Source organism: Canis lupus, chromosome 5, assembly GCF_048164855.1.
Source record: "Canis lupus baileyi chromosome 5, mCanLup2.hap1, whole genome shotgun sequence".
NCBI lineage: Eukaryota > Metazoa > Chordata > Mammalia > Carnivora > Canidae > Canis > Canis lupus.
The window spans coordinates 78,957,365-78,970,669 of record NC_132842.1 but is presented as its reverse complement, the minus strand read 5'-3'; the positions used below and the strand labels follow the sequence as shown (position 1 = coordinate 78,970,669).

At 47.7% G+C, this 13,305-nt stretch overlaps 1 protein-coding gene across 10 annotated transcripts in view; it reads right to left on the bottom strand.

Annotated features, from left to right (window-relative positions):
* Nucleotides 1–13,305, bottom strand: part of KIF17 (kinesin family member 17) — a 42,298-nt gene that overhangs the window by 5,613 nt on the left and 23,380 nt on the right. For all 10 annotated transcript variants that reach the window (XM_072828011.1, XM_072828006.1, XM_072828009.1 and 7 more), the window contains 2 exons: nt 13,057–13,226; nt 11,322–11,553 (listed from right to left, as the gene is read on the bottom strand). In XM_072828011.1, coding sequence (XP_072684112.1) covers nt 11,322–11,553; nt 13,057–13,226 — 402 coding nt within the window. The remainder of the gene's footprint in view (nt 1–11,321; nt 11,554–13,056; nt 13,227–13,305) is intronic.

The window sequence follows — 13,305 nt, the reverse complement described above, 5'->3', positions numbered from 1 at the left end:
CTCCCGGCTGCCCCCAGCCCTAGACGAGCACCTACTGTGCGCTCCGGACCCGCGCATCCGCCCGCGCCCGCCTCCCGGCTGCCCCCAGCCCTAGATGAGCACCTACTGTGCGCTCCCGCAGAAAACAGGGCGAGAACTTGCTCGCCGGCGCCCCCTGCCGGCCCTCTGGGGCAATCCCACACAAACACCCTAACCAGGAGCCTCGGCATTCAATGTCCTAAAAGATCTCAGAAAATTGCATAAATCCGGGATCCCTGGGTGGCTCAGCGGTTGAGCGCCTGCTTTTGGCCCAGGGCGCGATCCTGGAGACCGGGGATCGAGTCCCGCGTCGGGCTCCCTGCATGGAGCCTGCTTCTCCCTCTGCCTGTGTCTCTGCCTCTATGTCTATCATAAATACATAAACATTTAAAAAAAGAAAATTGCATAAATCCTCTCCTTAAGGGGAGCCGAGGGTGTAAGCTCTCAGACTCAGTAGCGCTCCGGCCCCCCCATTACCACGGTCAGTTATGATGTGACAGCCATCGGCCTTCAGAGTCAGACCCACCTGGATGTGACCCTGATGTGACCTGGGATTCCAGGTGTTTCTGATCTCCTGCCCGGGTCTGCCTGAAGGGAGAGCCCTCCAAGCACAGGTGACTCCCAGCTACAACCCTATCCATGAGCCCTCTCCCTGAGCCCCAAGACCCCTGGCAAGTGGCCTGTTGCCTGGAAGGTACTGTTTGATTAGTAAAGAAGGGTGTTTTAGGTTCACAGAAATGGTCATCACATGTAACCAGCTGAGAACAGAGGTAGGACATAGGGGGGCAATTAATGCTCCATTTCTTAAGCCGGATAGATATGTGGTATTAATGGTAAGAAGCTTTATATTTTTATACATCCAGAATCCTTCACAATGACTTTTGTAACGGATTTGTTGAGGTATAATTCACAGGTCATACAATTCACCCGTTTGACACGTACAATTCAACGGTTTTTGGCCTATTTGGAGTTGCACAACTGTCACCACAGTGTGTTTTAGAACATTTCACCATCCAAACATAAACCTCAAACCCACAGGTACTCATCCTCCACTTCTCCCCAACCGCCAGCCCTAGGCAACCACAGTCTACTTTGTCACTCCAGATTTGCACATTCCAGAGCTTTCATATACATGTAATCATACAATATGCGGTCTTCTGTGTGTGGCTTCTTGCACTTAATACAGTGTGTTTGAGGTTTATCTGGGTCTCAGGACTTCATTCCTTTTTTTTTTTTTTTTTTTTGAGATTTATTTATTTATTTGAGAGAAAGAGTGGGAGGGACAGAGGGAGAGGCAACAAGTCTCAGACTTCCCCATGAGCATGGAGCCCGACACATGTCACGACCTCAAGATCACGACCTGATCTGAAACCAAGAGTTGGATGCTTAAATGACTGAGCCACCCAGGAGCCCCAAGATTTCATTCCTTTCTATCGCCAAATAATATTCCATTATGTGACTATACCACATTTTATTTTTCCATTCATGACTGTTTTCACTTTGGGGCTTCAATGAATAAGGCTGCTATGAACCTTGGTGTACAAGTTTTTCTGTGGACATAGTTTCATTTCTCTTGCTTGTTAACTGCTGGGTCACAGGCTAACACTATGTTTCACCCACTGAGGAACTGCCAGGCTATTTTCCAAAGCAGCTGCACCATTTTCCATTCCCACCAGCAATGTATGAGGCACTAATTTCTCCACATCCTCACCAACATTGGTTATCATCTATCTGTTTTATTACAGTTTCCCTTGCGGGCGTGAGGTGGTATCTCTATACCATAGATGGCAGTTTTGCATTGTAGATATTTGCCTTTCCCTGGTGGCTAATGATGTTGAGCACAGTTTCTTGTGCTGACTGGCCATTTGTTTATCTTCTTTGGAGAAATGTCTGCTCAGATCCTTTGCCCATTTTTAAGTTAGATTGTATTTTTATTCTTGAATTGTAAGGGTTCTTTATATGTTCTGGATATAAGCACCTTATTGGGATATAGATGATTTGCAAATATTTTCTCTCATCCTATGGGCTGTATTTTCTCTTTCTTGCAGTATCCTTTAAAGCACAAAAGTTTTCATTTTGATTAAGCCCAATGTATTTTTTCCTTTGTTGCTTGTGCTTTTGATATCAGACCCGAGAAAGTAGTGTCTAATTTTTTTAAGACTTTTTTTATTTACTTGAGAGTGAGGGAGAAAGAGAGCAAAAGAGAGTACACAGAGGGAAAGGGAGAAACAGACTCTCCGCTGAGCAGGGAGCCCAACACAGGGCTTGATCCCAGGACCCTGAGATTATAGCCTGAGCCGAAGGCAGCTGCTTAACTGACTGGGCACCCAGGCACCCCAGCAATGTCTAATGTAAGGTAACAAATATTTACACCTTTGAGTGTTACAGTTTTAGCTCTTATGTTTAGTCTGTTGATCCATTTTGTTTTGTTTTTAAGATTTTATTTATTTATTTATTCATGAGAGATACACAGAGAGAGAGAGAGGCAGAGACACAGGCAGAGGGAGAAGCAGGCTCCATGCAGGGAGCCTGACGTGGGACTCGATCCCGGGTCTCCACGATCATGCCCTGGGCCGAAGGCAGGCGCTAAACCACTGAGCCACCTGGGCTGCCCTGTTGATCCATTTTGAATTAATTTGTGTATATGGTGTGAGGTTGGGGTCTGATATCATTCTTTGCCATGCTGGCCATCTAGTTATCCCAGCACCATTTGTTGAAAAGACTGTCTTTTCTCCACTGAATCATCTTGGCACACTTGTTAAAAATCAACTGACTATAAACACAAAAGTTTATTTATGGACTCTCAATTCCATTCCATTGACCTATATGCTGTCTTTATACCAGTACCACACAGTCTGGATTACTGTAATTTGTAACAAGTTTTGAAATTGTGTGTGAGTCCTCCAACTGTGTTCGTTTTAAGATTGTTTTTGGCTATTCTGAGTCCCTCAAATTTCCATATGAACTTTAGGGTCAGCTTGTCAAATGCTGCAAAGAAGCCAGTTGGGACTTTGATAGCGACCGCCTTGAATCTGTAGATGTTTGAAGTGTATTCCCATCCTATCAATATTAAGTCTTCCAATCCATGAACATGGGATATCTTTCCATTTATTTAGATATTCTTAAATTCTTTCAACAATGTTTTATAGTTTTTTGGAATATAAGCTTTACACTTCTTTTGTTAAATTTATTCCTGAGTATTCTATTCTTTTTGATGTATTGCAAATGGAATTGTTTTCTTTTTTAATCTTTTTGGATATTATACATTTTTTAAATTTTTATTTATTTATGATAGTCACAGAGAGAGAGAGAGAGAGGCAGAGACACAGGCAGAGGGAGAAGTGGGCTCCATGCACCGGGAGCCTGATGTGGGACTCGATCCGGGGTCTCCAGGATCCCGCCCTGGGCCAAAGGCAGGCGCCAAACCGCTGCGCCACCCAGGGATCCCTGGATATTATACATTTTTTTTAAGTAGGCTCCACACTCAATGCAGGGCTTGAACTCATGACCCTGAGATCAAGAGTCACATGCTGTACAGACTGTGCCAGACATGGAATTGTTTTCTTAATTTTATTTGTGGATTGTTCATTGCAAGTATGTAGAAATAAAATTGTTTTCTGCTTATTGATCTTGTATCCTACAACCTTGCTGAAGTTGTTAATTGATTCTCGTAGTTAGGGTTTGGATTTTGTTTTGTTTTGTTTTTAGTGGATTCCTTAGGATCTTCTACATAAAAGATCATGTCGTCTGCAAATAGAAATAGTTTTACCTATTCCTTTTCAATCTCAATGCCTTTTATTTCACTTTCTTACCTAACTGCCCTAGCTAGAAGCTCCAGCCCAGTGTTGAATAGAAGTGGTGAGAGCAGACATTCTTGTCTTGTTTCTTCTCTTAGAGAGAAAGCATTCAATCTTTCACCATTAAGTATGACATGTCATAGATGCCTTTTATCAGAATGAAGAAGCTCCCTTCTATTCCTAGTTTCCTGGATGTTTTTATCACTACAGGCATTAAATTTTTTCAAAAACTTTTTCTGCATCTATTAAGATGATCATGTGAGTTCTGTCCGTTATTCTATTGAAATGGTATATTGGCTTAATTGATTTTGGGATACTAAACCAACCTTGCATTCCTAGGATAAATCCCACTGTGGCATGATATAGATTTGGTTTGCTAGTATTTTGTGGAGCATTTTGTGTTGGTATTCATAAAAAGGATTAGTCTATAGTTTTCTTGTTATGTCTTTGTATGGTTTTGGTATCAGGTGATATTGGCCCCATAGAATAAGTTAAGAAGTGTTCCCTTCTATTTCACAATTTTTAAAAAATATTTTTAAGGGCAGCCCAGGTGGCTCAGAGGTTTAGCGCCGCCTTCAGCCCAGGCCCTGATCCTGGAGACCCAGGATCGAGTCCCACGTCGGGCTCCCTGGATGGAGCCTGCTTCTCCCTCTGCTGTATCTCTGCCTCTCTCTCTCTCTCTCTCTCTCTCTCTGTCTCTCATGAATAAATAAAATCTTTTAAAAAATATTTTTAAAGCCAATAGTCTTCATTTTACAAATAAAACTTAGTGAGAAGACACAATGGAACAGGATACCCCACAGAAGAAAGCAAATAAAATATACCTAGGTGTGAAATTAACAAGATATGTTCAAAGCCGATGGGGGGAAATTTATAAAATATTCTTGAGTGACACCAACATTGATCTGAACTAACAGAAGATATACCACGATCCTGGACAGAAAAATCCAGCCTCATGAGGGTATCAATACCTTCAAGTTAATGTATGGATATAATGTGATTCCCCCAAAAATTCCACCAATTTTTTTTCTGTACTTCTCTCCCCTTTTTACTGTTGCCCTAGAACCCAGTCATTTATATAATTCATTTTGAAAAAAAACAAACAAGTAAGAATATACAGAAAACCTGGAATAGAAGATCATTGACAGAAGATTAGCCCTATGAAATTATAAAACATATTACAAAGTCCCTGATCAGAAGAAGTAAAATCAAGAAGATTGTCTTGGGGATCCCTGGGTGGCGCAGCGGTTTAGCGCCTGCCTTTGGCCCAGGGCGCGATCCTGGAGACCCGGGATCGAATCCCACGTCAGGCTCCCGGTGCATGGAGCCTGTTTCTCCCTCTGCCTGTGTCTCTGCCTCTCCTTCTGCCTGTGTCTCTGCCTCTCTCTCTCTCTCTCTGTGTGTGACTATCATAAATAAATAAAAATTAAAAAAAAAAAAAGAAGATTGTCTTGATTTGGATTTCCCTAAAAACAAAGGCTAATAGAGAATTTAAAGGCAGTAATTTACATGGAAAATGAAGCCAGGAAACTTGGTAAGGAAAAGACAAAAGTGAGAATCACTCTAAAGGTGTTTTATATAAGTCATTGCTGAAGGCAGTGGGAGCTAGATTCCACTGCTTTCAATGAAAAACCTTACACAATGCCTCCTAGGAGGGCATCTAGGGCATTTGTCTGCTAGCTTCTAGCTTCCTATTGATTAAGGGTTGCCACTGAGAGGTGAAAGGGATCAGAATATGGTACCCCAAAATATTCCACTTTGGTATAAGAATTACTTTGAGCTGAAGGCAACTGAGAAACAGCAGACACAGAAAAAAGCTCTTTACCCTCCCCCATTTGCCTAAAAGCAGGGCATAAAGGGCATAAATTTCTCTTTGTGAAGGTATTCCCCCTCCCTTCTCTCAACAAGAGGGGTGGAACTGCTCTTAATCACTGGAGATGATGCTAGATTTATCATCCCAGTGACAGCATCAAGAGGAATCTGCATAATAAACCTTTTAAAGAACACTTATCTTGCATTAATTTCCCCCATATACTTACCTTCCCACAATTTGCTGCCCCTAGAAGCTCAAAATACTTTTCTTTTGACACTTCACCACAAGTTTATGGCCCTTTGTTAAAATAGTATATAAGCCTCCAGGTCTATCTCTTTAGGGTTTTCACTTCCTTCTCTTGAGACCCCCATACGATGTAAAAATATTAACATCAAATAAAAATTGTATATCTTTCCTCCTGAAAACAAAACAAAAAACAAAAAACAAAAAAGTCCCTGAATATCAAATAAAGTGGTTGGCACTGGTACATGAATAGAGCAAGAGAAATTAGTAGAAAAATCAGAAATACATCTCTAAATGGTTATAGAACTTTAGCTTACAATAAAGGCAACAGGTGAAGTTAGTGAAGAATAAATGGACTTTTTGAAAACAAAAAGTTTCTCCTAGGAAACAAGGAGAGCCATGTGGAACAGATAAAATTGAATCAGCTCCCCACACATGCACCAGGATAAATTCCAAGTGGATCAAATTTAATGTAAAAAGAAATAAAGATGGGCTGTCTGGGGACTCATTCAGTTAAGCATTGACTCCTGATTTCAGTTCAGGTCATGATCTCAGAGTTGTGAGATCAAGCCCCATCTTGGGCTCTTCACTCATGGGGAGTCTGCTTGAGATTCTCTCTCTCCCGCTCCCTCTATCCCTCACCGCTCACTCTCTCTCTCTCTCTCTCTTTATACTTTTTAGTATAAATGAATAATAAAAAAGAAAGTAACTATACAAGTTCTAGAAGGAAACATAAATGAACTTTCTCAACTGACTACAAATCTACATGCAACGATAGAAAGTTGATAATTTGACAAAATAAAACTTAAAAAAATTCTTTTGTCTAGCCAAAATACCATAAAGCATAGTAAAAAGACAAATGCAAGTGAAATAGAAATATTTCCAACATCTTTCACAGATAAACAGGTCACACACCAAGGAATATTGATATTCCTAATATTAGTTACAATACTCCTGCTGTTAAGGTTTCTACAAGTGGGGAAAGGAGAGGAAGCACCACCTTACAGAAAAATGGGCTAAAGATGTGAACCCAGTTCAGAGGGAAAGAAGTGCAGTCATCCCTAAAACATATGAAAAAATGTCTCAGCCTTGCTCAACAGTAAGAAAAATGCAACCTGGCGAGGCTATAAGAAAGCACACTCATACATGCTGATGGAAATGCAAAAGGATTCCCCTCAGCACCCCCCCCACACCCTGGGAGAAGTTGGCAACAGCTATCCAAATCACATAGGCATTCACTCTGTCTCAGCAGTCCCAGCTGGAGGAATCAATTCTAAAGAAACCCACCCTAAATCTAAAAGTAGCGTGCACAGATTATTCACTACAGAGCTCTTTATCATAGCAAAAGCCTGGAGACAACCCAAATGCCCATCAGGAGAGAGCTCCTGGAGGGGCTTCTGGGTGGCCCGATGGTTAAGTGTCCGACTCTTGATCTCAGCTCAGGTCTTGCTCAGCGTTGGGAGTCCAAGCCCCGCATTGGGCTCCACGCTGGGTGTGGAATCTACTTAAGAAGAGAGAGAGAGAGAGAAAGAGAGAGAGAGAGAAAGAGAGAGAGAGAGAGAGCTGCTGGAATAAACAATGACACACCCCCACAATGGAGCGCCACGTGGCTATAAAAAGGAATGAGGACTACTTCTAGAGACTGCTACCCAGTGACCTCCAGGACGTATCGTTATGTGAAAAAAGTCTAGGCAGAGGAAAGTGTGTTTGTAGCTACTTTGATCTAAGAAGGGAGATTGTATATACACGTATGTACATGTGTGGATGGCGGATTTGTCCACACACACATATTTGTTTATATTCAAAAACAAAAGCTGGGGTGCCTGGGTGGCTCAGTCAGTTAAGTGTCTGCCTTCAGCTCAGGTCATGATCTCAGGGTCCTGGAATTGAGCCCCTTGTTGTCAGACACCCTGCTCAGTGGGGAGTCTGCTTCTCCCTCTCCCTCTGCCCCTCCTCGCTGCTTGTGTGCTCTCTCACTCTCTCTCTCTCAGTTCTAGATACCTGGGGATAATGGAAGCTACCCATATCTGAATCTCTCCAGGGAGACCCTCTAAAACAACACATAAAACAGTGAGAGAAAACGAAACCACCCTCCGCTCAGCCTCCACCAGCAGGTCCAAAATACCAGAAGTCCAGCAGACTGGTGGGCCCGCCCCACAGCGGGGATGAGTGGAAAGCACCCAGGAAAGGGTGGAAGGGGAAGGGCAAGGTGCTGGAAGCAGATAAAATACCTCCCCAAGAGAGAAAGCCTCACTCTGAGTGGGAAAATACTGACAACAGATCTGATACTGTGAAACCAATGGAAGAGACTGGAATGTGAGTCACTCTCTCCAAGATGAACCTTTCTCTGCAAGTCTCTATAGAGACCGAGGGGTTAGTCTCTGCAAGGCACTGCTTCTGGGGGGTGTTTAGATGTGGGAGACCCCTTGAGGTGCAAAATAAAAAGTCCTACAGAAACAAGAGGAAATCACAGGGCACCTGGGTGGCTCAGGTGGTTAAGCGTCTGCCTTCAGCTCAGGTCATGATCCCAGAGTCCTGTGACTGAGCCCGTCCTCAGGCCCTGCTTAGAGGGGAGTCTGCTTCTCCCTTTCCCTCTGTCTCTCCCCCCTGCTCATTCTCTCTTTCTCTCTCAAATAAATATTTTTTAAAAAAGAAACAAAAGAAAATTACAAAGGACACACTGAACCCTCCCACCTGGAGAGAGAGAGAGAGAGAAAGAGAGAGAGAGAGAAAGAGAGAGAGAGAGAACCCAAAAGTGAGAACAAAATTTGGAAGGAAGGTCTTGACCCCTATGATTTCCACCCCTTGGTATGTGCCTGTGACTATGTTCCCTTACACAGCAAAAAGGACTTTGCAAATGGAATTGAAGTTATTAATCTGTTGGCTTTAAAATGGGGGAGATTATCCTGGATCATCTGGTGAGCCCAGTGTAACCACACAGGCTTTACACAGGGGAGCAGAGAGCCAGGCAGAGGACAGGCATTAGAAGAGATGCTTCAGAGGAAGGAGACAGGAGTCGAGTCAGAGAGCTGAAGCCTAGGAGCGGCTGGCCCTGGCAGTCTTTGAGGGGGGTCATGAGCCTAGAAAGGCAGGCAGCCTCTAGAAACAGAACGAACCCCAGCAGACAGCCTGCAAGGACTTGGGAACCTCAGTCCTACAACCACATAGAACTGAATCCTGTCAACAACCCGAATGGCCCTGGACATGGATTCTTCACCAGAACCTCTGAAGGAAACGCAGCCCTGCCTGCACCTTGGTTCCAGCCCTCTGGAATTCAAAGCAGAGGAACCAGCCATGTTGGAGCTGGACCCCGACCCACAGAACTGTGAGATAAGAAATGTGTGTTATTTTAGGCAACTCCATTGTGGTGATATGCTAAGTACACAGCAGTAGGGGACAGTCTATTTAACACTGCACTTCCCTATATGAACAGAAGAGCATGCTGTGGACTGAGCAAACCCAGCCAGCCGTCCAAACCTTCACCTCTGCTTTCAGCCGGTACTGAAAATGCAGAAACACAAGACACTGCAAAATAAACAGAAAAGAGGAGCGCCTGGGTGGCTCAGCAGGTTAAGCATCTGCCTTCAGCTCGGGTCATGATCCTGGGGTCCTGCTCAGTGGGGAGCCAGCTTTTCCCTCTCCCTCTGCTCCTCCCTCAGCTCGTGCTCTCTCTATCTCTGTGTCTCTCTCAAATGAATAAATAAAAATCTTTTTTAAAAAATGAACAACAACAACAAAAAAGAACAGAAAAGAGCAGAAGTAGCTAATCAAAGCTACTATAAGAACCAGGAAATGAAAATCAAAACACTTCAGCAGCAGAAAATTCTCCCCAAAGCACGAGCACGCAGAACCAAAGCGTACCCCAACATCCTGACGTGAATACAATTTCCTTAAATTCACACGTAGGAACATTTTAAATCAGCAATCCAAAAGCCTTAAAGTGGAAATGGACAGAAATAAAAGAGATGTAAACTGGGACCTTAACGGAACTCCAGAAATAATTCTTTTTCAGACTTAGGTGCGTAGACCACATTAGAAGACATCTCGGGAAGAACAAATTTGGCTGAAAACATAAAAGGGTATTAAGAAAAAACACAAAAATATCCAAGAAAATGTAAACATGACAGGGGTTCAAAGAGGAAAAAACATCAACTTCTGCTTTGGCGAGATGCTTGGGTTGGCAGTGTCAGGCGGGGACAAGGGGTGTCCTGCGGCCGGGCAAGGGGGACATGCGGGGCCCAGAGCCCCCAGGGAAGCGGATGGCAGCTCCTCCTCTGTCTTGTCCTCACTGCCCGCGCTCTGTCACACTGCCTCCCTTCCGCTCCTGGTGCCACTAATCTCACACTCAGCACCAGCCCCTCCCTGGGCCCGGAAGGCTCTTCCTTCAGGTCACGCATGACCCGGCCCCGCCTTACCTGAGGTTCAGATCCCACCACAGAAGTCACCGCCTCCTCCAGGAGGACCTCCTGCACCCCCTCAGGTGGCCCTGGGAACTTCTGGGGTTCTGTTAACGTTCAGTCCCCCAATGTGGGTGCCAGTGTCATGGGAGCGTGCACTCCGTGCAAGTGAGTTAAGTTGCACACTTGTGATGTGCACATGTGTATACTTAAATCAAAATGAAAAAATAAAAAATAAAGCCACTGATGTGGGAAACAAAGGCAGAAAAAAATTATTGAATTTCCTTACTGCCTGCAGCCCACTGACAAGTCCTTGAAAGAGGCCGAGGGACATTCCCCTAGGGACTCAGCCGCCTTGATGGTGACACTTGGCTAAGGGCGAGAGGCAATCTCAGCCCGCTCCCCCAACCCCGGGATCCTGTGATCTACTTTAACACATAAAAATCCCTTTGGAAACTTCCTTTATCTCTACCCCGGCCAAGATCCTGCTGGCAGTCATCCCCCAAGCATATGCCCCACCGACATACATCGGAAGGGTCTAGGGACTCGGGTTTTGTTACACAGTCGTGAATGACCTCTCCCAACAACAGCCAGGCCCCTCCAGGTCCTGGAAACTTCGCTGCCAAAATTCCTTAGAGCCGCACGCTCTCCCTAACCCCCTCCCACCTCGAGTGTAGAATGGGCCACTTCTCATGACCCCTGCGCAGCTCCTCCTGCCCGCGGGTCCTGTCCCCATGCTTTAATAAAACCACCTCTTTGCACCCAAGACGTCTCAAGAATTCTTTCTTGGCCATGGCCTTCAAACCCTAACGTCTCCCCTCCATCACCATCCTCCTCTAGGATTCCCTTCACAGCACTCTCTGGCACCGTCGCTTATTTCTCCGCTGTGCTATTTGTCACATACACGCTCCCTGCACAGCAGATACGTCTGTCACTGTGACTGCCTCCAGGGCCAGCATGGCACACAGCAGGCGCTGACTAGATGCTGGCGCGCAACAATGAATGTACCGGGCATGGGGGGTGCAGGGGGTGCAGGGTGGGCTGGGGCCTCACCTTCCTCTGCATCTTCTCCAGCAGCTTGCTCTTAGCCCACACCTCCTCCTGGATGGAGTCGTAGACGTTGAGCAGCACCCAGTCCCCGCTGTCCTCGTCCGAGTTCTGCAAGGCCGCCACCAGCTGCTTCTTGCGCTCGTCTGCGTACCGCTTCCGCCGCTTGTGCTTCTCCTTCAGGTCCTTGTTCTTGGCCTGCTCCCCTCCAACCACCTGCTGCTCCAACAGCTGCAGGCTGCCAGCACGGAGAAGAAGGCACATGTGACAGCATCTGGCTGTCACTGCGCGCTTGGTGTCCAGAAGGATGTCGTGGGGTCCTTGCGACAACCCCTCACAGACATGGACGCAGGCTCGGAAAGGGGAGGCCTCTGGCTGGGGTCAGGATCGGGGCTCCGAGCAGATCCACTCAAGCCTGTGAGCTCATCGGCACAACAGGACGGGCCCAGAGCCCGCCTGCCACCTGTCACCTGCCAGCACGGGCCTCCCAGAGCTGAGGGTCCCCACACCCTGCATGACCAGAGCAGCCCTGGGGGGGAAGGCTGTGCAGTGCACCGGGGCACCGTACCTCACCCCCTCCCTCTGCAGCCTCCCGCCCGGCTCACTCCAGTGCTCCAAGCTGCTTGTTCTCCCAGCAGCCAGGCTGTGCCCCCTGTATCTCAGAGGCCACCTGGGGCATCTGTCCTGCAAACCCCATTCAGGTGGAGCTGAGCAAAGCTACCACGAGACACGGAAAGTGGAGGCCTCTGCGAAGCCTTCCCTGCCCGTGCTCCAGACCACCCCCTGAACACGGCCACGTGGGCCCAGAGTTCTCTCGGTGCCTGGCGCTCGGCAGGCATGGTCTCACTTGACCCTCACGACGAGCTTCTCAAGCTGGAGCTCTTATTATCACCAGGTTTTGTAGATGAGAAGTTAAGGCACAGGGAGTTTTAGAGTTGGCCCAGGTGGTAGAGGTAGGCAGGGTGGAGGCGGATGGGAGCCCAGACAGTCGACTGCACAACCCACTGGCTTCTCAGGCTACGGAGGCTGGTCCTCCCTGGGCCTGGGTAGCTGCCTCCCCTCAGACTGTGGGCCCTTGAAGGCCAACGGGGCAGCTCACTCATCCTTGCATCCTGGTTTCTGGCAACAGTCCCTGCTCGGTTCGCACGTGACCTGTGGCCTGTGGGACTGAGTTCACCACAGCCCGGAGGTGATTGACCCGCCAGCCAGGGGCTGTCACAGAGGTGGGCCTCACGTTATTCCCATTTATGGGAGTGAGAATCGAGGCTCAGGAATGTTAAGTGACTTGCACAGAGTGAAGAAAGCCCAGCTCCCCAGGCGGGCAGCCTCTGAGGGGGTCAGGGAGCCTGGTCCCTAGGGCGAGCAGGTCTCACACCCGGGGTGGGGGCACTGCAGGCTCTCTGGGAGCTGAGGGGAGCCCGCACCACCCGCCCTGGGAGTCCTGCGAATGCCAGGCAGACAACAGTCCCTTCCCTCTCTCCCAGAGAGGCTGCTCCCCAAGCAGGTGCTGGAGGGGCTGGGGGCACGGTTCCCGAGCAGCGCCCTGGCCACCCAGCTGACTAGCACTGTCCCCGCACCCCCCCCCCCCCCCCCCGCTCCTAGAGCGGATCAGGGCCTCTTGGGCCTCATCAGGAGTGGAGGTTCAGTGGAGAATCTGTGGACACCCCCGCTGCTGTGCCCAGGACACAGCGCCCTCCTGCCCTGCCCCGGGGTCCCACCCGCCCCGAGCCCCAGCACTCACCGGGCCAGCACCCGCTCCTGGTCCACGACGGGGAGCAGCTCGTCGGTCAGCACCGCCACCTCCACACCCACACTGTCCCTTCTCACGCTTGTCACGGCCAGCAAGGGCTCAGGCGGAGGCTCCAACGCCACCGCGGCCTGGGCCACCACTTCGGGACCCTGGCCAGCCTCCTGCGTGCAGAGAGAAACCAAGGTGGAGGCAGAGAGGCCGGGCCCCCCGGACAGGAGCTCATGGCGCCTCCATCCCCGA